Raw genomic sequence first — 25,789 nt, 5'->3', positions numbered from 1 at the left:
TTTTATACTTTTACTGGTTGTATTGACAACAGTTCCGGCCACTCCACAATTGTTTGTATATACAACGAGACAAGTATTTGGTTTTTATATTGATTTTTTAAAACACACGTTATGAAAACAATTCCCAGATAATCAAAGCCTTGATCATTGTCTATGATAATATATACAGACGTAAAACTCGCACACAGATAAAAATAGTGATTAAATAATATCGACGTCCTTGAGTAATTGTTTCCTGAGAAATATCTTATAGGCCTACAACAATGTAATATTACATGATCTAGTGAGTTTGAAATGATTAATTGAATAGTTTGATTTATAACCATACATTCATTTAATCGTTGTTATACTGACACATCGTGTGTAATATTCCTGACAATATAATAACACATTATGCTCTCTCTTACAAACAATTAAGGAAATTCCTAGACAGATTATTTTTCATTCTTAATTGATTATGTATTTTCTGTGAAATTAGCACAGTTTAATGAATCTGCTTCTCACTTAATGTTTCTCAACACAATTTCGATTCTGACTTGTTTTGCCAAGAAAACTTTGTCGGTCACATGTATGCCTGCATTATTTTGTAAATGCATTGGGTTTTTTGAATTTGTTGTTTCTTTTACATAATTATGTGTTGTTCGTGCGAGTTGATTAAAAAAGCGTTATTCTATACACAATAAATACATTTATATATAATGAAGTGGGTGCTTGTCTCTAGCTTGTTTCTCAATGTGTAAACAGTAGAGTGAAATATGATGAACTTTGCATGTGTACTTCTTTTGAGGCACAAGACAGGAAATATTTTCTTTCGTAAATAGCGTTTTTTGTTGTTGTTTCAAGGCGTTAGACGGAAGGGAAACGTTAGTGCATGTAAAATGTTATTCTGCGGATGCGATGTATCTTTCCGTTCATGGGAAGTGTTTCTTAAAATAACAGACTAAACACTGGCTTATTTAAACCTGCATGCAGATCAAATTGGCAATTGAAGTGCCGGATAATTTCTAATTGTTTGTTAACAAGTGGAGTGGAGTTGTGGCTTGGTGGTTATAATGCTTCGCTACCAATTCTTGATCCTGAGTTCAAGTCCTGTCAGTGCCACTGTTTTTCTAATGACAAATATAACTCCACTCCCAAAGACTTGTAATAAAGTGATTCTGTATAATATTTGTACCTTGTCACAGGATTGCCACTTTTAAGAAGGATAGTGAATGATTCGCTTATCCTTGGCAGGCAATTTGCCTAAATATACAGTGAAAATTGATCGGGTAGATTTTCAAATGCACTACAGTAGTGACGTCACAGAAGTTCACGGCTCTACGGCGAGCGCGCGTAGAAAATCGGAAATCTCGCTATCATAGTACCTACCTAATACGTTGTCAAAAAATGTGGTTAACGGTAAAACGTTGTCTATGGATAGTTAAATTGTGTCTACACCACGACACTGATCATTATTTATTTATTAACCAATTGGCTTGATATACTATATGTATGTATGTACTATAATTGCGTTGGAAAAATATTTTATATTTTAATTCCATTCGGAAAATCGTTTTTGCGAAATATACGCCTAATTATAGTTTGTGCGTGTGTAATCGTTTACAATACTGTGTCATTCTGTTAATTATTATCAAAATTACGATGATCACTTCAAATACTCCTTCACATAAGTATCATGTTCAAAATTACTATGAATATACGTTTAAAAAAATACTAAACTTAGTGATATCCGAAGTTAAAGAGTGGAACTAGAGTTAATACTATCTCAGTTTTGACGTCGACGACCAATTTATAAATTGGAATTTCAAAATACAACATGCTTACCGTTGTGCTATTGATTTTAGTTTTTAATACACTAGGAGAAGCGGGTAAGAAAACGCTTTTACTATTTATTTTATCTTTTATTTATTATTTTAAAGTTTTGAATAAAATTTTTGAATAAAAATAAAGGTGAACTCTAATCAATATTATATAGAGATGTATCCTATTAGGTATTTGAAATCATCACTGCATCCCCTGCATCTAGTATCTGCCTCAGACGTACTGGTTCATGCCTTTCTTCTGGTCAAGGCGGGCACTGGAAGAAAGACGCCTTTGGTCAATAATAGGACCAACCAAGGGGATTTAGTCCTGGCTAGTTTTATCCATCATCTAGAAGAATGTAAAATTATTTGACATTGTTGTTCGCGAGAGACGTCGGCTACAACAATAGAGTCGGCGTTGTGCATGTTAGATCGATATACCTGTGATTCGTTGAGGTTAGGAATAACTAACAATATTATATATATTTCTGTTATTCCTGTCCACCCGGGCAGCACTTGCCAGCTTTATACTATGACGTTATCCAAATTCCTTCACTTGCACTGATGAAGGGCTAGTGTTGCCCGAAAGCTCTGCTAACTTTTCTGGCTGTTTACTTTATCGTTTTGATTTAGCTTTTCGCTTTTTATTTTTGTATCTCCATTGAGATCCAGCCACTGATACCCACAGCATTGTCATTTTTTCAGTAATTTGCCTTTGGATTTATATATATATATATATATATATATATATATATATATATATATGGTGGGTGGAGACTGAATAAGAGTAGAAAACAAAGAAGGTAGCTTTGTAGAGATATAAACACTTTTGGAATGGAACTAAAAAAAACAGCTATAATGGTGGTTAATATTGAAACTTGGTAGTCAATGGAATAATTTTACCGATCTGGGAGTATTTTTTTTCATTTCATTTCATTTATTTCAATATCATTATCGCAGCCTTAGCTGAATTACAAAGATATTTACATTTTCTCAATATTAAAATTTGTATAAAATTATAAAACCAATGATAATTATATATAAAAAAGGAGGCAATTTACACAAGAAATACAATACAGGAACATTCAAAAAGTTTAGCTTAAAATATTAAAATAGAAAAAAAAACCACCTAAAAGCACCAATAAGAATAGCATAGCTGTACTGGGTGATAAGGTATGGTATTGCACTTTTTCTATATCTTTCAACTCTGCATTTGGGTTGTTGATACTTTACACGTCTTAGTTTCTTGTTAATTCTTCACTGGAAACCATTTTCCAAAATGAATACTTTTTGAACAATTCAGAGCAAACTTATAGCATAGATTACGCCTTCTATCAGATAAAGTGTCTAAAGAATGATCATTGAGTGCTTGGTCATAACATATGTAGTCATTACACAATATTATTCTGCAAGCCCTTTTTTGGACAGATTCTATCATATCACTTTGTTTCTTAGTGAGACTAGAATGCCATACTGGGACAGCATATTCAACACTTGGTCTTATGTAACTCTTAAATACATCTACAAGATCAAATTTCGGAAGATTGAACTTTCTTAATCTACATAATATATGCAGACGTCTGCTGGCTTTGGATACAATTTCTTTAGCATTACGGTCCCATTTGAGGTTAGCTTGTATCTATAAATTAAAACCTAGTAACTTAGTTTCATTAACGATCAAGCTTTAATGTTTTGATAGCTGACCTGTGTTGTGTTATTCTCATACGGAGAGTGTTTTTGTTTCCCCGACGTATTGTTTACCACAAATATTACAGTATATGAGATAAATGACGTTTTTGGTTAGATAATTAATTGATTTTCTTATCCGAAAAAATGCGGCCAGTTTGGTTACTTTTAAATTTTTCAGTAGAATCAACCAATGAACAAGTTTTGCAAGATTTTCCGCAAAGGTGACTACCCAAATTTTTTATTTATTTCACCCTTAAATTTGGATCTGACTAACATATCACGAAGGTTGGGAGGTCTACGAAATGCAATAATGGGTGGTTCCGGAAAATCAGTCATGAGACGTTCTGTGGACTGTAGAATGGGCATATGTTTCTCAATAATAGCCCGTAATGGAGGCAACCTAGGGGGATAGGTTGTGACCAATGGCACTCTGGTCGAATTTGGCTGACGTGGTTTGTACGTCAGTGTTTGACATCGAGGAATATCTTTTGCTTACTTTATAGCAGTTTCGATGTATTCCTCATTGTAATTTCTTTTCCAGAGATGTCCGGATAGTTCTTCAGTACGAATCTGAAAATCTAAATCTGAAGAACAGATACGTCTGATACGTAATGCTTGACTGTTCGGTATGGTTTTAGTACAGTGTCGGGGATGACAACTGCTAGGGAGCAGGTACATATTTTTATCCGTGGGTTTACAGAATAGGTCAGTTTTGAGTGTACCATTTTCTATGGTCACTATAGTGTCCAAAAAATCAACGCTACAAGTGGATTTAGTAGCTGTAAATTTGATATTTGAATGAGCTGAAGTAATATTAAGAAGAAAAGATTCCAAATTATCTTCACCATGGGTCCAGATCATGAAGATTAGGTTTGAGGGACAGAAAATTGGCCTTAAATTGTCACATGAGCTTTAGTAGGCGTTTTGCCTGGAATTTGTTTGTAATTTAAAATACATGCGTCGGTTCCTTCTTCGTGAGGAATATTAGTATACAACGATGAAACTAATCTAGCCAGAACAGAATTATTAGGTAAATTTGTTTGTTTATTTTGCGGATGAAGTCCGTGGAGTCCTGAATGTATGAAGGGAGATCAGTCACATATATGGTCTAAGTAAATCATCCACATATTCAGAAATTGTCTCTGTAGCCGTGCCATTGCCCGAAATAATGGGTCTACCAGAATTTCCTGCTTTGTGGATTTTAGATAGGAAATAAAATCTGCCTGGAACTGGATTAACCTGTGCCAAATAAGGTCCAATCTTAGGATCGATGGAGTTTTTTTACCATCACAGAAACAGATTTGGTCCCCTTATCCGCAATTTCCGGGGTGGGATCCGTTGTAAGTTTACGATAATGAAGAGGATTGTTTAGCTGTCTTAAGGACTACTCTTCATAAAATTTGATGTACATAGCAACAGTGGCAGAACCTTTATCAGCGGGTTTAATGATGATATTACGCTGACGCAATTTGGCAATGACCTGCCTCTCTTGTTTTGAGAGATTGTCACGTTTATCTGGACTCGGAACGTAGTTTTGTACATCCTCCTCAATAGCCTGAATAAATTTGTCTAAAGCTAGACAACGATTTTTAGGTGGATTCCAGGAACTTTTGGTTTAAATTTGCTAACGTTGCCTTCGTTTTGCGTGGTGCTGCTGTCTGAATCAGCAAAATATTCACGAAATCGTAATATTCTGGAGAAAGACTCCATATCCAAAGATAGTTGTTGTGCGCCGACCTGCCTTGGTTTTGGGCAGAATTTAAGTCCTCGGGAAAGAAGTTTTTTTCTCTCCTTTGGAAAGTCGATAATTAACAACTGAATCAGAGGTGTTGCTCCGATTCTTGTTATAAGTCCGAACGAACATTCTGCAGGGTTTCCTAAAAGCCCTAAAATCATCCGAAGGTAGAGTCATTTGTGTTGAAATGACCAAGTCTGAAGGTAGACCAAATTTGTGATGTCCCCTTCGGGCCATTACCGTTGATTGCTTACGGCAATCATTGGCGATAATCCTGAGTTGTTTTGAAACTCGGATGCAGGAAGTTCTCTTTTCAACTTCTGAGTTCTAGAGTGAATTTCAACGTCAAACTCAATGAGGATTTTGCGGCAATTGCCAATTTGGATCTCATTGAGTTGTACAAGCATTTTTGTAAAGGACAGCGTTCCAACAAGAACGCAGTTATTGCTGTCCCCGAGGACGATCAAACATTTTGATAAAAACGTCAAGCTCAACAGTTCTTTTCAGAATGCTAGAACTTGAAGTAACTCACCATATTTATCCGAATAAACGCCCAGGCATTTATTGTTCAAACGGGTTTTTATGGGGAGGGGAGGCATCTTTTTTTGGGATATAATATGGTAACATGATGTTCTATTGAGGGAGGAGTGGCGTTGATTTGAGGGAGGCTTTTATTCAAAGCGGATGTTTATTCGAATAAATCTCTAATTTTAATATTTATATATAATTTATTTCTCAACTGATAAAAGGTACTTCATGATTTGTTTTCCTCTTTATGTTTTGTACGAAATGAAAACATCCTTGTGTACGCTAGTACAGTGTTGTATGATTTTATCATGATAACTTTGGATGCTTTTATTGTCAATGCATTCAGTACCTAAAACATGTGAATGTTTCTAGTGGTGATAGGAAATCTCTAGAAATATATATTGTTTTATTATCTACACTGGGTACAGACGTGTATATGTATAAGTTTTGTCGGAGACATTCAAAAATATTATGCAACATTGTCATTGGTGTATTTATTTGATTATACATGTTACCATTATTACACCCAAACAAAATAAACACCTTCCCCGAATAAATTAATGCCCGGGCCCTTTATTCGAATAACTACGGTACGTTAGCTCGACGTTTCTATCAAAATGTTTGATCGTCCTCGGGGGTTAAAAATACTTTCTAGCATTATTATAAGCAAAAGTACAATTAAAAACAGTAAACCATTAAAGCATCAGTTATTGCATAACATTACTGTCTAAGGATAATTTGTGTAGAGATATGTTTTTCGTTTGAAATATTAGTAATTAATAGTATTTCTGGTCATCTTTTATCCAAATTGTTATTAGAATGAATGTAAATATGTGTATTTCTAACAATTTGATACCAAATTTAAGTTTCTACGACTAGTACTTACAAAGATATGAAGATGCCCTGATATGTGGGTCAAAGGTCAGAAATGGCATTTCTGATAATGTTTGACTAAAAATGTCCCATTAGACTGAATATGAATGCATGCCTTCTCAACATTTTGAGATTAAAATTTACTTGTTGCGATCAGTGGTTGCCGAGATACAAGTACCTATTTGTGTTTGTTCATATAACCCTTGACCTTAAAACACTTTGACCTTTTGTAACATTTTTCAAAATGTGAAACAAATAACAAAATGTATATTTCGACCAAATTCAAGTGTCTACGAGCAGTAGTTACGGAGATACACACATGCCCTGGGGTGTTGGTCAAAGGTCAGAAATGTCATTTTCGGTCATTTTTGACTAAAATGTCCTATTAGACTGAATATAAATATATTTGAGACTAAAATTACCTCGCTGTGTCTAGTGGTTGTCGAGATTTAAGAACCTATTGGTGTTTAGTCTTATAACCTTTCACCCTGACCTTTTGACATTTCGCCACATTTTCGAAATGTGTAACCAAGCCAAAAATGATTGTTTGGCCATCTTAAATCAATTTCTGAAGTCAAATTCTCTGGACCCCAAAGTGCATACGAAAGTTGATCTAGCTACTAGAGTAATATATAGTCACAGCATTGTCATTTTTTCAGTAATTTGCCTTTCGATTTATATATATATATTGAAACGATAAAGATGAGGAAATCTGTGAGAATGAGAAAAAGTCGCCCCAACCGAGACTCGAACTCGGACCGCCTGCTTGATATGCAGATGTCCTAACAATTAGACCACTGGGGCTTTCATGGTATTGTTCGAACTCGATAGGATAACGACTCTTTAACATTCTCGGCGTGGTACGGCGGAACAGCACTAGTCCTCAGTTGTACGCACGCGCAACAGAGATCAAATTGATACGCCCAAAGAACATTAATTCTAAACCGCCCGGTGATATACTGAAATTTAATTAATTAATTTGAAACGATAACGATGAGGAAATCTGTGAGAATGAGAAAAAATCGCCCCAACCGAGACTCGAACTCGGACCGCCTGCTTGATATGCAGATGTCCTAACCATTAGACCACTGGGGCTTTCATGGTATGCAACAGCACTAGTCCTCAGTTGTACGCACGCGCACCAGAGATCAAATTGATACGCCCTCATCTTACAGTATTTTTATTCACGAGGCGGGATCTCAGAAGAGATACTTATATATATATAAACAAATCAGGCACAGAACATTAATTCTAAACCGCCCGGTGATATACTGAAATTTAATTAATTAATTTGAAACGATAAGATGAGGAATTTCCTCATCTTTATCGTTTCAAATTATATATATATATATATAATTATAGATGAGGGCGTATCAATTTGATCTCTGGTGCGCGTGCGTACAACTGAGGACTAGTTGTGTTTCAACCGTACCACGCCGAGAATGTTAAAGGGTCGTTATCCGATCGAGTTAAAGAACAATACCATGAAAGCCCCAGTGGTCTAATGGTTAGGGCAACTGCATATCAAGCAGACGGTCCGAGTTCGAGTCTCGGTTGGGGCGACTTTTTCTCATTCTCCCAGATTTCCTCATCTTTATCGTTTCAAAAATGAATTAAATAATTTTCAGTGTATCACCGGGCGGTTTGGAATTTATTTCTATGCCTGTTGTGTTTATATATATATAAAAGTATCTCTCGAGATCCCGCTTAGTGAATAAATATACTGAATTATAGATGAGGGCGTATATATTTGATCTCTGGTGCGCGTGCGTACAACTGAGGACTAGTTGTGTTCCAACCGTACCACGCCGAGAATAGCGAGCTTTCGTAACGGGACGGTAAACGTGCAGTACGGCCGGTTTAACCAACCGTGACTGTACTCATTTACTGGGCTCCCGTCATGTCTCTGTTACTGTTTCGTTTTGTTCACGCGATGGGAACATGTGCGTGACGTCATAGTGCGATCAGGTATCATCATCAGTTGTCTCGGCTTTCAGCATCTCACACAACATGGCGAACCTACATAGGGTACGAGATGCTCTTGTTGCTGCCTATATTTCAGATATTCTAGACGAGGAAGAATTCATTATGTTGTATAGTATGAATTATCCAAGTAATCCTAATTTTCAGTATAAAAGCGATGAATATCAATTCAACTTAGATAAATTCAACGATGATGAATGCAACAGCTATTTCAGGCTAGCTAGGCCTAGAGGCCTAGTTAGGCCGAATCTCTATGCCAATTTTTTTATTTTATATTTTGCATCACTGATCTAGAGCACTACATTGTTATTTAGTAAGTAATGCTTACATTAAATAATTAAATATATTTTTACTTCTCTGGAGGACCAAACTTAAAGCCTTGGCTGATTAATGCGTCCTGCTCACACAATTGTATTTATTAATTTATGTTTCTGTATTATATTGTATTGTATTGTGTGAAACAATAAACTTGAAACTTGACATTAATGAATATTCATTTAATATGCTATAGCCTAGTCCATGTTTGATTACAATAAGTTAAAATAACGACTGATTAAACTGCTTTACTCTTGACGATACTACTTCCATCGTGTCCTCCATAATTAAAATACACAGCTGAATGTACGTTTCAGACAGGACGCTATTTCTTCTCACTACCGTTCTCAAATTTAACGCTACGGTAAGTCTCAAATTTCTGCGGATGCGTGGATTACATTTCGGTTCAAATTACCGTACTGAACTACTTCCGTACTACAACGAAAGCTCGCTAATGTTAAAGGGTCGTTATCCGATCGAGTTAAAGAACAATACCATGAAAGCCCCAGTGGTCTAATGGTTAGGGCAACTGCATATCAAGCAGACGGTCCGAGTTCGAGTCTCGGTTGGGGCGATTTTTTCTCATTCTCCCAGATTTCCTCATCTTTATCGTTTCAAAAATTAATTAAATAATTTTCAGTGTATCACCGGGCGGTTTGGAATTTATTTCTATGCCTGTTGTGTTTATATATATATATATATATATATATATATATATATATATATATATATATATATATATATATATATATATAAATGTTCGGTTCAATGTAACCGTCTAAAAAGTGCTCAATACGGTAAAGTAGAGCTAAAATATACGTTAAGTCTGGAAAAGAAGTAAAAACTACAGTTTGGTCTCGGCGATGTTCAATTTTGTTGCAATACTTTTGTTTTTTCTATGACTCGTTTGTACGAGTTCAGGTTCTGCTTTCTTGTATGATTTGGAACGAGCCCAAACTTTTAATTGCAGCCGACAAAACCACAAATTTCTTACAAACTAGACCCACCGACGTATGACAACCTCCTAGAAGAAAACATCACTAAATCATACAAGAAAGCAGAACCTGAACTCGTACAAACGATTCATAGAAAAAGTATTGCAACAAAATTGAACGACAGAGTGGATACAACTGCAAATAAAGATGCTTTCATAACCCTTAAAGACCACAAACCGAACTTCACTAACAAACCGACTTGCCGATTAATAAACCCGACCAAATCCGAGATAGGCAAGATAAGCAAAACTATACTCGATCGTATTAACAGCAAAATTACATCAAAACTTCGCACCAACCAATGGAAAAATACCTCATCGGTCATCGAATGGTTTAAGAGCATCGACAAGAAACAACAACACAACTTTATATGCTTCGACATCGTAGAATTTTACCCCTATATCAGCAATGACCTGCTGAACAAAGCACTAGACTTCGCTAATAGATACGATGATATTACCAACGACGAAAGAGACATCATCGTACATACCAAAACATCAATATTATCACACAAACAGCAACCATGGCAAAAGAAAGGCCCCACAGCATTCGATGTGACTATGGGTAGTTATGATGGCGCAGAAATGTGTGAACTTGTTGGAAGCTTCCTGTTACACCAATTACAACAGAAACTAGGAATCAACATAGGACTTTACAGAGATGACGGCCTTGCCGTCACAGATACCACACCTAAAAGCACAGAAAACATTGAAAAAGACATATACCAAATATTCAAAGATAACGGCCTACGCATTACCATAGAAGCAAACAAACAAGTCATTAACTTCTTAGACGTCACACTAAACCTAGCGAGGAACACATACCAGCCCTACACCAAACCAAACCCCACGTTACAGTATATCCATCAACAAAGTAACCACCCACCGACCATCCTAAAGAATATACCCGCCGGAATAAACAAACGACTCTCGTCCTTGTCATCCGAGAATTCATTCAACCAAGCCGCCCCTGTATACCAGAAAACTCTCAACGACAGTGGATACCAGTACACACTAAAATACGAGCCGGTAACCCAGACAAGACGAAAAAACAGACAACGAAACGACATTCTGTGGTACAACCCACCGTTCAGCAAAAACGTCAGCACAAACATTGGACAGAAATTCCTATCCCTAGTAGACAAACATTTTCCAAAAGATAACAAACTAAGAAAAATCTTCAACCGAAAAACCATCAAGATTAGCTACAGTTGTATGAACAATATGAAACAGATATTATAGACAGTCACAACAAGAGAATACTCAACCAGCCCGAAACAACATCCATGGAAAACACGCAAGAAATCAAAACATGCAACTGCCAACAGAAAAACACATGCCCGCTAAACGGAAATTGCCTACAATCATCTGTAATATACCAAGCCACAGTTACACGCAAAGACAAATCCACCTCGGAAACTTATATCGGACTCACTGAAAATGATTTTAAAACGCGATACAGAAATCACACCTCATCATTCCGTCATACACGTTCTAGAAACTCAACCAAACTCAGTAAACATATTTGGACACTCAAGGACAACAACACAGACTATTCAATCACATGGCGCATCTTGGCATCTGCTAAAGCATACAGTAGCGCAAACAAAAAATTCAACCTCTGCCTCAAAGAGAAATTATTTATCATCCGCCACCCTGAATTATCGACATTAAACAAACGCAACGAACTCGTGTCCGCCTGCCGGCAAAGAAAGAAGGCATTGTTACATAACAGCTGAAATTCCAAAACATATCACCTGTAAATGCTAATTCTACAAGTAAATGTGCTTATAAGCAACGTTGTAATTGATTGTTCTCATTATAGTCTCCTGATGAGTGAGTTTCACGACTCACGAAACAAGCCTGTAGAGACCAAACTGTAGTTTTTACTTCTTTTCCAGACTTAACGTATATATATATACATATATATATATATATATAAATCCAAAGGCAAATTACTGAACAAATGACAATGCTGTGTGTATCAGTGGCTGGTGACTAGCCCTTCATCGGTGCAAGTAAAGGAATTTGGATAACGTAATAGTATAAGAACTGGCAAGTGCTGCCTGGTTGGACAGGAATAAAAAAAATACAACAAAAGGAGACAGAGTGGAGTCTGAATAAGAGTAGAAAACAAAGAAGGTAGCTTTGTAGAGATATAAACAATTTTGGATGAATGAAACTAAAAAACAGCTTAAATATTGAAACTTAAATGTTGGTAGTGAATGGAATAATTTTACCGATCTGGGAGTATGTTCCTAATGTTAAGTCCAAAAGGTTTTGTGGTTTTAAGTTGTAATTCTCAGTGCTTTTCTTTGTCTTGGCGAGTTTTGTCGCTCTATTTGACATCGTGGTCTATTGCAACAACTCTGGAATTTGCAATCGAGTGACCAGCTGAGTTAAAATGTTCGGCTACAAGTTGATCAAGCTTTAATGTTTTGATAGCTGATCTGTGTTGTGTCATTCTCATACGGAGAGTGTTTTTTTTGTTTCCCCGACGTACTGGCCACAAATATTACAGTATATGAGAAATGACGTTTTTGGTTAGACAATTAATTGATTGTCTTATCCGAAAAATGCGGCCAGTTTGGTTACTCTTAAATTTTTCAGTAGAATCAACCAATGAACAAATTTTGCAAGATTTGCCGCAAAGGTGACTGCCCAAATTTTGGCTGTCATGAGAGTTAATTTCACCCTTAAATTTGGATCTGACTAACTAACGAAATGCAATAATGGGTGGTTCCGGAAAAACAGTCCTAAAACGTTCTGTGGACTGTAGAATGGGCATATGTTTCTCAATAATTGCCCGTAATGGGGGCAACCTAGGGTGATAGGTTGTGACCAATGGTCTGTACGTCAGTGTTTGACATCGAGGAATATCTTTTGCTTTCTTTACAGCAGTTTCGATGTATTCCTTCTTGTAATCTATCATATAATGTAATATATGTAATTTAATTTATATTTATATAATTAGTTCTTCGGTACGATTCTGAAAATATAAATCTGAAGAACAGATACGTCTGATACGTAATGCTTGACTATACGGTATGTTTTTAGTACAGTGTCGGGGATGACAAGTGCTAGGGAGCAGGTACATATTTTTATCCGTGGGTTTACGGAATAGGTCAGTTTTGAGTGTACCATTTTCTATGGTCACTATAGTGTCCAAAAAATCAACGCTACTAGTGGATTTGGTAGCTGTAAATTTGATATATATTATATATATATATAAATCGTGGTAAATTTAACGCAGATCATGAAAGCGAAAGTGCTCGATACAAAATGTAGAGCCAAATATAAATAAATAAATAAATGATAAAGACGCTAGTAAATTACCAACTGAACATTTTATTGCACTACAGGCTGTTTCATGAGTATGAACTCAATCTTCAGGTGCTTGGCTCTGAATGATAGTAACAAGTGAATACAAAAAGCTATAATGAAGTTGTAAGGCAAACTGTTTATGTGAACAATAGTATGTTAATTAGCAAATACAACACGTATTTAGGTAATGGAAGGCCTTCCATCGCATACGATTTAAAAACAGTTCTACCTTCTGGATCATAAACTTCATGTATTCATTTGGTTGAGCCGTCGGTATGTTCTTAGTGGAATAACCAAGGTCGATACGTTCCATGTTGATCTGAACAGTGCTCAACAAAAATAGGAGCAAAATATAAATCGTGGTAAATTTTACGCAGATCATGAAAGCGAAAGTGCTCGATACAAAATGTAGAGCCAAATATAAATAAATGATAAAGACGCTAGTAAATTACCAACTGAACATTTTATTGCACTACAGGCTGTTTCATGAATATGAACTCAATCTTCAGGTGCTTGGCTCTGAATGATAGTAACAAGTGAATACAAAAAGCTATAATGAAGTTGTAAGGCAAACTGTTTATGTGAACAATAGTATGTTAATTAGCAAGTACAACACGTATTTAGGTAATGGAAGGCCTTCCATCGCATACGATTTAAAAACAGTTCTACCTTCTACGTTCTGTCATTCGTCATAGTTCGGTGAATTACGCCACCTCTCGTCTGATGTTCAGATGTGCAGCCCTGTCAGCCCCATAATGGCAAATATATTCATGGAAGACTTGGAACAACGTGCCACAGAAACAGCACCATCACATATCAAACCGATTTTCTGGCGCAGATATGTAGACGATGTCCTGGCAATTGTACCAATTGGATTTGAAGAAGAACACCTCCTACATCTAAACACCATTGACCAGACAGGCCAAATAAAATTCACCATGGAGAACATGAAAAACAACTCCATCCCTTTCCTCGATACTCTAATCACTATCCAAGATAATGGTAACATAAAAACATCAGTGTAAAGAAAATCGACACACACAGACCAATACCTGCACTTTCAATCAAATCACCCACTCGAACATAAACTTAGCGTAGTCAACACCCTAGTGGACATATGTGAATCCATCGTATCAACAGAAGAAGTACAAAAACAAGAAATGAGTCATATAAAAGCAGCTTTATCAACATGCGGATATCCAGACTGGAGTTTTAAAAGAGTTAAAGACAAAAGGGAACATAGAAAAGCAAACAAAGACAAAGAAATAACAACAGATAAAGAAAAATCCAAAGTCAACATTGGTTTACCATATATGTCGAAGGAATGACTCAAAGGCTAAGAAGAACATTGAAACAGCACAATATAAATACATATATCACTCCCAAAAACAAATTCCTAAAGACAAGATTGACAAAGATCAACAGTGTGGTATAGTCTACCAAGTAGGTTGCCACAACTGCAAGAAGGTATACATAGGGGAAACGGGCAGAGCATTAAAAACAAGAATAATAGAACACAAAACAGACGTGGAAAAAAATACGATAGGGACAAGAACCAGGAGCGCTCGCCATTCACAATCTAAAATTCTACACAAATCAGCTATCACAGATCACGCCACCATAGAAAATCACATACCGGATTTTGAAAATACATAAATATTAGACAAAGAACAACACTACTTATCAAGAAAAATAAAAGAAGCCATTTGGATAAGAAAAACGAATATGAACATCAACAGAGACCAGGGAGGACATGAACTGAGCCACATCTACGATGACTTAATAAAAAGGGACACCCGAGCATCCAAAGGGGGACACCAGCAGAAAGCTGAACATCAGACGAGAGGTGGCGTAATTCACCGAACTATGACGAATGACAGAACATCATGTCAACGTCATTTGCGTGAACAAGGCTAAACTGAAAGTAGCTGAAACGTAGCAAGTAAGTACTTTTGTTTAAGTGCTGTTCCGCCGTACCACGCCGAGAATGTTAAAGAGTCGCTATCCAATCGAGTTCGAACAATACCATGAAAGCCCCAGTGGTCTAATGGTTAGGACATCTGCATATCAAGCAGGCGGTCCGAGTTCGAGTCTCGGTTGGGGCGACTTTTTCTCATTCTCACAGATTTCCTCATCTTTATCGTTTCAAATTAATTAATTAAATTTCAGTATATCACCGGGCGGTTTAGAATTAATGTTCTTTGCCTCTTGTGTTTATATATATATATATATATATATATATTCAGGTTGAAATTTTCAGACCGTTTGGATAGAGTGCTCAATCGGCCACAAGTTTTTAGCTATAGTAGAAGATTGTTTTCCTGCCGGCAACAAGCTCAGAAAAATATTTAACAAAAATACCTTGAAACTAAGCTACAGTTGCATGCCCAGCGTAAAAAAAGTAATTAACGCACACAACAAATATGTGATAGCCAAAGAAAAATCTACTGAAACCAACGCGAAAACAAGCGGATGTAACTGCCGCAATCCCAATGAATGCCCGCTCCCAGGTAACTGCCTAACAAAATGTGTAGTTTACCAAGCTACAGTAAAGAGAGAAGATTCATCAAAAGAAGAAACATATGTCGGACTAACTGAAAACCAGTTTAAAACCAGATACAGAAACCATACGTCTTCATTCCGGAACGAAAAACTAAGAAATGCAACGGAACTCAGTAAATATATATGGACACTTAAAGACTCAAAAACAAATTACTCAATTAAATGGAAAATTATAAAGAAATGCAAACCTTACTCAAATATTAACAAAAGATGTAATTTATGTATATATGAAAAGTATGTTATTATATGTCAACCAGAGCTATGCTCACTGAACCGTAAGAACGAGTTAGTCTCTACTTGTAGACATAGGAAAAAATTCTTACTAAATTGCAGATCCAAACAGTTTATCTAAAACAATAGGCTATTGTATACGACTTCCTGATGACTCACTTTTATTAAGCACTATGAGACAACTGTGTCACTTATGTTTTATATTTCACCTGAAGAGTGCGGCCAGCTACATGCTGGTCGTACGAAACAAATTTGTAGTGATTAAAACAATGAAGTAACCAAGTTTTCTGCTGTTATTTTATTTATATATATATATATATATATATATATATATATATATAAATATATATATATATATATAAATCCAAAGGCAAATTACTGAAAAAAATGACAATGCTGTGGGTATCAGTGGCTGGATCTCAATGGAGATACAAAAATAAAAAGCGAAAAGCTAAATCAAAACGATAAAGTAAACAGCCAGAAAAGTTAGCAGAGCTTTCGGGCAACACTAGCCCTTCATCAGTGCAATTGAAGGAATTTGGATAACGTCAGAGTATAAAGCTGGCAAGTGCTGCCTGCGTGGACAGGAATAAAAGAAATATAACAAAGGGAGCCAGGGTGGAGTCTGAATAAAAGTGGAAAACAAAGAAGGTAGCTTGGTAGAGATATAAACAATTTTGGAATGAGACTAAAAAACAGCTTAAATATTGAAACTTAAATTTTGGTAGTCAATGGAATAATTTTACCGATCTGGGAGTATGTTCCTAATGTTAAGTCCAAAAGGTTTTGTGGTTTAAGTAGTAATTCCCAGTGGTTTTCTTTGTCTTTGCGAGTTTTGTCGCTCCATTTGACATCGTGGTCTATTGCAATAACTCTGAAATTTGCAATCGAGTGACCAGCTGAATTAAAATGTTCGGCTACAGGTTGATCAAGCTTTAATGTTTTGATAGCTGATCTATGTTGTGTCATTCTCATACGGAGAGTGTTTTTTGTTTCTCCGACGTACTGTTTGCCACAAATATTACAGTATATGAGATAAATGACGTTTTTGGTTAGACAATTCATTGATTGTCTTATCCGAAAAATGCGGCCAGTTTGGTTACTCTCAAATTTTTCAGTAGAATCAACCAATGAACAAGATTTGCAAGATTTGCCGCAAAGGTGACTGCCCAAATTTTGGCTGTCATGAGAGTTAATTTCACTCTTAAATTTGGATCTGACTAATATATCACGAAGGTTGGGAGGTCTACGAAATGCAATAATGGGTGGTTCCGGAAAAGCAGTCCTGAGACGTTCTGTGGACTGTAGAATGGGCATCTGTTTCTCAATAATAGCCCGTAATGGAGGCAACCTAGGGTGGTAGGTTGTGACCAATGGCACTCTGGTCGATTTTTTTGGCTGACGTGGTTTGTACGTCAGTGTTTGACATCGAGGAATATCTTTTGCTTTCTTTATAGCAGTTTCGATGTATTCCTTCTTGTAATTTCTGTTCCGGAGATGTCCGGTTAGTTCTTCGGTACGATTCTGAAAATCTAAATCTGAAGAACAGATACGTCTGATACGTAATGCTTGACTGTACGGTATGTTTTTAGTACAGTGTCGGGGGTGACAACTGCTAGGGAGCAGGTACATATTTTTATCCGTGGGTTTACGGAATAGGTCAGATTTTAGTGTACCATTTTCTATGGTCACTATAGTGTCCAAAAAATCAACGCTACTAGTGGATTTGGTAGCTGTAAATTTGATAGTTGGGTGAGCTGAATTAATATTGAGAAGAAAAGATTCCAAATTATCTTCACCATGGGTCCAGATCATGAAGATGTCGTCAATGTATCTAAACCAAACAAGTGGTTTATTTGGTTGGAGGGACAGAAAATTGGCCTCAAATTGTCCCATAAATAAATTTGCAAAATATGGCGCCATTTTTGTGCCCATCGCTGTGCCATGAATTTGAAGGTAATGGTCATTTCCAAAAATAAAATTGTTGTTGGTTAAAATCAACATGACCAGTTCTCGTAAATGAGCTTTAGTAGGCGTTTTGCCTGGAATTTGTATGTAATTTAAAATACATGCGTCGGCTCCTTCTTCGTGAGGGATATTAGTATACAATGATGAAACATCTAATGTAGCCAGAACAGAATTATTAGGTAAATTTTGAATTTGGTTAATTTTGCGGATAAAGTCCGTGGAGTCCTGAATGTATGAAGGGAGATCAGTCACATATGGTCTTAGTAAATCATCCACATATTCAGAAATTTTCTCTGTAGCAGTGCCATTGCCCGAAATAATGGGTCTACCAGGATTGCCTGCTTTGTGGATTTTAGGTAGGAAATAAAATCTGCCTGGAACTGGGTTGACCTGTGCCAAATGAGGTCCAATCTTAGGATCGATGGAGTGTTTTTTTTACCATCACAGAAACAGATTTGGCCACCTTATCCGCAATTTCCGGGGTGGGATCCGTTGTAAGTTTACGATAATGAAGAGGATTGTTTAGCTGTCTTAAGGACTCCTCTTCATAAAATTTGATGTCCATGGCAACAGTGGCAGAACCTTTATCAGCTGGTTTAATGATAATATCATTACGCTGACGCAATTTGGCAATGGCCTGCCTCTCTTGTTTTGAGAGATTGTCACGTTTATCTGGACTCGGGACGTAGTTTTGTACATCCTCCTCAATAGCCTGAATAAATGTTTCTAAAGCTGGACAACGATTTTTAGGTGGATTCCAGGAACTTTTTGGTTTAAATTTGTTAGCGTTGCCTTCGTTTTGCGTGGTGCTGCTGTCTGAATCAGCAAAATGTTCACGTAATCGTAATCTTCTGGAGAAAGACTCCATATCCAAAGATAGTTGTTGTGCGCCGACCTGCCTTGGTTTTGGGCAGAATTTAAGTCCTCGGGAAAGAAGTTTTTTCTCTCCTACGGAAAGTCGGCAATTAATTTCAACAACTGAATCAGAGGTGTTGCTCCGATTCTTGTTATAAGTCCGAACGAACATTCTGCAGGGTTTCCTAAAAGCCCTAAAATCATCCGAAGGTAGCGTCATTTGTGTTGAAATGACCAAATCTGCAGGTAGACCAAATTTGTGATGTCCCCTTCGGGCCATTGCCGTTGATTGCTTACGGCAATCATTGGCGATAATCCTGAGTTTGTTTTGAAACTCGGATGCAGGAAGTTCTCTTTTCAACTTCTTAGTTCTAGAGTGAATTTCAACGTCAAACTCAGTGAGGATTTTGTGGCAATTGCCAATTTGGATCTCATTGAGTTGACAAGCATTTTTGTGAAGGACAGCGTTCCAACGAGAACGCATGTCATCATCTGCAAATCGAATACCAGATGTGACATAAAATTGAAGTCCTTTAGGGGCCGAATGTTTAGAACGATGTAAAATAAAAGTATGTAAATGGTGACGATACCTGACACGTTTCTCGGACAGGCGACGTAATTTGGTAAAGTTATCCAAAGTACCCTCCATAATTACAGCAAAATCAGATCAAAATTGATACAAAAAGTAGAAAATATATATAAATCCAAAGGCAAATTACTGAAAAAAATGACAATGCTGTGGGTATCAGTGGCTGGATCTCAATGGAGATACAAAAATAAAAAGCGAAAAGCTAAATCAAAACGATAAAGTAAACAGCCAGAAAAGTTAGCAGAGCTTTCGGGCAACACTAGCCCTTCATCAGTGCAAGTGAAGGAATTTGGATAACGTCAGAGTATAAAGCTGGCAAGTGCTGCCTGGGTGGACAGGAATAAAAGATATATAACAAATTATATATATATAATTGCTAATTGATTTTATTATACTGTTATTATTAAAATAAATGCAACTGTTATATGATTATTTGTTCTTATTATATTTAATTTTAATAGTTATTTGTAATTTAATTAAACGTGATACTATTTTTATTATACTATTAATCTTATTTTTAGTACTGTATTATTTATTTATTTTATTTAGATTTAGGTTACATTATATAATTTTGGAGGAAGAACACAAAATGTAAAAAATATATGTAATATATTATTGAATTAGATAAATGGTAAAATAAATGTTAGTAGATAATATGGTGGGCGGTAAATATTTATATATTATATATTAAGTGTAGTCTTTCTATGTCAAACAGCAGCCCAACCTTACCAGAAAAAGTGATAAATAAAAATGGAGCTGAGGTATCTCAGCCCAAGCAGATTGTAGATAGCTTTATTCATTTTTTAACAAATATCGGTCCAAATCTCTCCAAAGAAGTAAGTCCAACGATAAAAACATTTAGTGATTATTTAGCAGAGCCTTTAAATAAATCTTTCTTTTTAACACCAACATCTCATGAAGAGATTTATAATTTGATAAACGCCCTTGATAAGAGGAAATCGACTGGACATGATAATTTACCTGCCAAACTTATTATTATTGCTGCTGAGCACATTGCCATACCATTAGCTTACATTTTTAATTTATCGTTTTTTCAAGGTAAATTCCCAGAATCATTTAAAACAGCCAGAGTCATTCCCTTATTTAAGAAAGGTTCCAAGGATAATCCTGGACATTATCGACCCATATCAATTTTACCAATTCTTAGCAAAATTCTCTTATTTCCACTCTTATTTTTTTATCCATTTTATTTGCATAGGCATACCCAGCACAAGATTTCCTCATCTTCTCGGGATTATGCCTTCCTCCATAGCCAATTTTCTTTAATTCACTTTTCTTTTGTATATCCAACAATCATCTTTTTCATTTTTAATATACCTTACCATTTCTGTTTATTATTTTGTATTGTATTGCTATGGAGGAAAATAAATGTCTTTTGAAATGAAATGATAATAGACTTATATATTTCTTTGAAAAGTTTAATATATTTCATCAGCATCAATACGGGTCACTTATAAATTTAGTTAACCATCTTCTACAACAATTTGATGATGGAAATAATTCTATTGGCATATTTATAGACTTTATGAAAGCATTCGACACGATTAATCATGAAATATTAATATCTAAACTACAACACTATGGGATAAGAGGTCAACCATTATATTGGTTAACCGACTATTTAAAAGGAAGATTTCAATACGTGGCTGCTGACCAAATTAGTTCTGATAAACTCCCAATCTCATGTGGAGTCCCACAAGGATCAGTATTGGGTCCAACCCTGTTTCTGATCTACATAAATGATATTTCTCATTCTACTAATTTTTTTGAATTTAGGCTGTTTGCAGATGATACTAATTTATTTCATGATTTCTCTGGCAATAATATTGATCTCTCTATAATTAATTATAATTTTCAACATGTCATTGAATGGTGCAATGCAAACAAATTAACAATTAACGTCGGTAAAACAAATTATATTGTATTCTGTAACACGAATAAAAATGTTTCTACTAACGGTAATATATACGTAAAACATAAACAACTTAATGAAGCAGAAGAATTAATGTTTGTTGGTGTTAAGATTGATAAACATTTAATTTGGAATAGTCATATTAATGATGTTAAAAACAATATTAGAAAGAAGGCAGGCATTTTATTTAAACTAAGATATGTTGTACCCACAAATATATTAATCTTATTATATAACATTTTTATTCAACCAAGTATCACTTATGGCATAGAAGTTTGGGGTAGCACGTATAAAACATATTTACAACCTATTTGTGTCTTAATATTCTAGATGTTCATAAACTATACGAATTATGTGTACTTAATTTGTTTTTGATTTATATAATAGAAACTCTGCACATCAAATCAGTTATTATTTTAGTACAGTTGATCATTTACGAACTACTAGATTTAAACAAGGTAAAAACCTATCTATCCCAAAAGCCCGTACTATGGCAGGTCAATTTAGAATTTCGTTTACTGGCACAACATTTTGGAATAATTTATCACTCGACATAAAAAATAATAGCCTACATCAAAATTTAATTTCGTAAAAAATATAACTGAACTACTATTATCGAGATACTGATTAATGCTGGCCCACCTCTTTCTTTTTGTCATTATTGTGTTGTTTTTTTTACATTATTCTATAATTATTATTATCAAAATTGTTTGCACTGAACAGTATTATATTTGTTAATCAGGTGTAAACCATTGACTAGCGAAAGCTATTTGTTTATACCGTTTTGCCTTTGGTGAATACAGAATTATGAATGAATGAATTTTCCTCAAATAGGGGGTGTTTTCCGATCGTGATATACACTGTCTAATGGATGTCCATCTTGAAAAATACCCGCCACAAAAATGCGAGGAGGCTTCGCATTTTCCTATCTCCTCCTACGATAATTGTTTTTAATAGCTGAAAACCGGTTAAACAGCTAGAGTACAGCATCATAATGTTGAAGACAGGCCGATTTTCTTAAAAAATACTATTTTGATAGATTTAATATACGATTATACAAATGTATTAATTTGCGATGAATGGAACATCCCAATCTCTCAGTCAGCCAGAGTTTGGTTTAACAGAAGTAGGTAAATTTATGAGCCCTTGGTTTAACACATACGGTAGGTTAAAAAAAGGGCCCTTTGAGAATAAACTTGCAATACTTTGACAATACTGTAAATACCTATTAACTATTGTTGGTCCTCATTTAAATCGAACATTTCTTACTCTGAATGTTCGTACTGTTAGATGTAATATAAAAATATATACAAATAAACTTTATTATTGAGATTGTGGATAGGCTCTACTGTTAGATATATAAACACATTATTATATACAAATAAACTTTATACTGACAGTTCTTTCTCAACGTTTGTATTAATTAATAATTACCAAAAATATAAACGTCGTAGTGGTGTATCGTGACATGTACTTTAATATTTAAATCGACTTTGACAGTGATTGTTTTAACAAAGTATTAAATCGCAAATGTTTTACTGTATTTAGAGGTATATTATTTATAGGCCTATAAAACATGAAAAAAATATTTCGTTACTGAGTGGATAAAGAATATATTTGAAAATTGTTCCTTTTTGTACCTATCCGCTTTCCCATCCCTCAACCCTAATGTTACATACAAAACACAAATTGGGTTTCTTTAAATGAGTCATTTTGTGATAAGTTTCTCCTTCGGAAGTAATTCCCAGGGTGCTAATTTTTGTTGACTACATAAATCATCGTGTCTATTTATTCGTTTCTGTAAACGAGAATGTATTATAGTCCTGCGGCACGTACATTTGAAATCGCCAGTTTTGTTACGCTGAAATTACTGTGTATTCGAGAACCATCTGTGGGCACGACCTAGATGGTACGCGAGCGAAGCGAGCGTACCATCTAGTTATACAAATTCATCATAATGGAAAATGTCCGGTCCAAACGCGACCAAATATTCAATGTATAAATGTAATTAGGCCCATTGCCTTAATATCTGTTGTAATGAAAGTTTTCATGATAAATGAGATCTGTTATATTCCTACTTAGAATATGATAATTTACTTCGACTTTCCTCAAACTTATCATTTAGCCACATTTAGGCTACTCGTCAACAAATTTCTCCACATGAACATTCCTAGTATGTTCCTATCAATTATTCTTGATTTCCACACTATGATAACTCATTTTATTTAACTATTCGAATCTTTAACACAGGGGTTCAACAAGGTACATGCCTTTCCCTCGTCCTCTTCAGTCTTTACACTTCTGATTTTTGTTCTACTTGTACTCTTATTATGTATGCTGACGACTCTGTTTTGTTTGGTTTAATCAATCGAAATAATAAAATATTCTCCTACTAACATAAAATTAATGCCTTTGTTAACAAAAATAACTACCATGTTAACAAGATAAAAGAGATCCTTGTCGAATTCCAACAAAAACCGCATTCACTGCCCCATTGTTATTGGATTTGATTGGATATTAATTGTATCCTGGAAAAGGTTAATTCTATATTTTCTGAGGAAAATGTCTTCATTTAATGTTGATGTTAAAATCATTTCTATTTTTTACACAACAGTCATGGTTTGAAAAGATTGTATTTGTGGATGGGCCAGGAGTGCCAATAAAACAGATATTAACAGAATTAATAATGCTGTAGGGAAGGTTGAGAAGATAGTTGGTTGCCAGATGTCGGTGTCCGAGGCTTGCAACAATAATATTTTCAGAGTATTTCAATCTATTTTAAAGGATACAATTCAAACTCTTCACAACAAAACTTAATTCCCTATACCTTTCTTCCACGAGCAATTACAATTTTTGACAACAATAAATGATGGATAATGGATCTCATAATTTTTACTCATGTTTGATGTCTGATTCTTCTTGTTCTGTACATTTTTCCTGTTATATTGTTACTTTGTTATATTTACATATACTGTATATATTGTATATTTAAACGAGCAATGAATTTCCGGATGGATTAATAAGATAATTTTAAATTTAATCATGTGCGCACATTATACAGTTCCACTTATTTAGTTTGAAACTACGTCTTATTATAACAATTATGTAATACATTTACATTTTAGTGAGGTTGACACAATTTGCAGATGCTGAACAAAGTTCAACTCATAACTCTGGTGCTAATGCACATAGAGCTATTGATGGAAATACAGATGGAAATTTTAAAGGAAATACATGTACCCATACAGGTAAATGTTTTTTAAAGGTTTTTAAATTGAATTATTTATTAACGAATATCGCAGTTGCTGATAAAGTACTGTGTTGTTCCACAGTATACTATATTACTATTGACATAAGCAAACGATTTGCTTAACAACTGAAACAACTTTGTGTTGGGTCGCAGTGATATTGTTACTAGTATGACTTAATTGTATTTTATGCTTAAGTATACATAATCGAGCATATTCTAAGGTGGGACTGTAGAACATCGATTTTGCGCTGAAATTGTAAAACAAAGCACTACACATAGGCCTGCTCTAATGTTATATTCTTTGCATTTTATTTTCCAACATATAGTAGAGTGCCCTTCCCTGAGTTCACGTTCTTTTTTATATTTTTAAGCTGATGCATCTAACAATCCTTGGTGGTTTGTTGAACTAGAATCACAGAAATCTATTTCAAAGATTGTAATATATAACAGACAAGACTGCTGTGGTAAGATGTCTTATAATTAAAAAAAAAAGTAATGTTGATTTTTTTTAATTCAATCGGGAAATTAAATGATGATAAAAAAATAACTTACAAATACAGATTTCCAAATAAATATTTCCTCTGCTGTTGATTCATAAGTAAATCTTGGTGATTCAGATGTCATGGCATACAGAAAGAATAGTGTTGAATTAAAATATGACCTAGTTGACACTTAGATAATTATAACTCATTAGTTAGTAAAGTAAATATACTTTTAAACATAATTGTACCTTGTTTTTATTTTGTTTAACCTTATTGTAACTAGGTACTCGGCTAGTAGGTGCTGAAGTTCGTGTTGGGAACAACAAAGTTTCACCTTTTACCGGAAATGCACAATGTGGAGGTACTTTAACACCATCTATGATTCGTTCAAATCCAATCGAAATGATATGTAACCAACCGATTACAGGACAGTACGTCAGTGTATATCTTCCTGGAAATAAACCCCTCACTCTATGTGAAGTACAATTATATGCAGGTAAATATTGAAGACATTTTCCTTAACGTAAACAGATATACTTTCTAATGAGTAATATCGAGTGCTATAGGTTAATAGTAAGCCTAATAGGAAACTTCGTTAAACTATAATGGTGGTCTCATTTTGAGTTCTATTACATTTTAATAAATATTTTTTAAATATAATATTAATACAATTGAA

General features: G+C 35.0%; 1 protein-coding gene across 3 annotated transcripts in view; it reads left to right on the top strand.

Moving 5' to 3' along the window:
- Window positions 1-1,719: 1,719 nt before the first annotated feature.
- The window catches only part of LOC140054165 (uncharacterized), a 105,765-nt gene continuing 81,695 nt past the window's right edge, over window positions 1,720-25,789 (top strand). For all 3 annotated transcript variants that reach the window (XM_072099055.1, XM_072099054.1, XM_072099053.1), the window contains exons 1-4: window positions 1,720-1,868; window positions 24,507-24,629; window positions 25,003-25,095; window positions 25,397-25,609. In XM_072099055.1, coding sequence (XP_071955156.1) covers window positions 1,817-1,868; window positions 24,507-24,629; window positions 25,003-25,095; window positions 25,397-25,609 — 481 coding nt within the window. In that variant the 5' untranslated portion in view covers window positions 1,720-1,816. The remainder of the gene's footprint in view (window positions 1,869-24,506; window positions 24,630-25,002; window positions 25,096-25,396; window positions 25,610-25,789) is intronic.

Source organism: Antedon mediterranea, chromosome 7 (genome assembly GCF_964355755.1).
Source record: "Antedon mediterranea chromosome 7, ecAntMedi1.1, whole genome shotgun sequence".
Classification (NCBI taxonomy): Eukaryota; Metazoa; Echinodermata; class Crinoidea; order Comatulida; family Antedonidae; genus Antedon; species Antedon mediterranea.
Note: the sequence above shows the minus strand (reverse complement) of the source record. Positions and strands in the feature narration are given on the sequence as shown.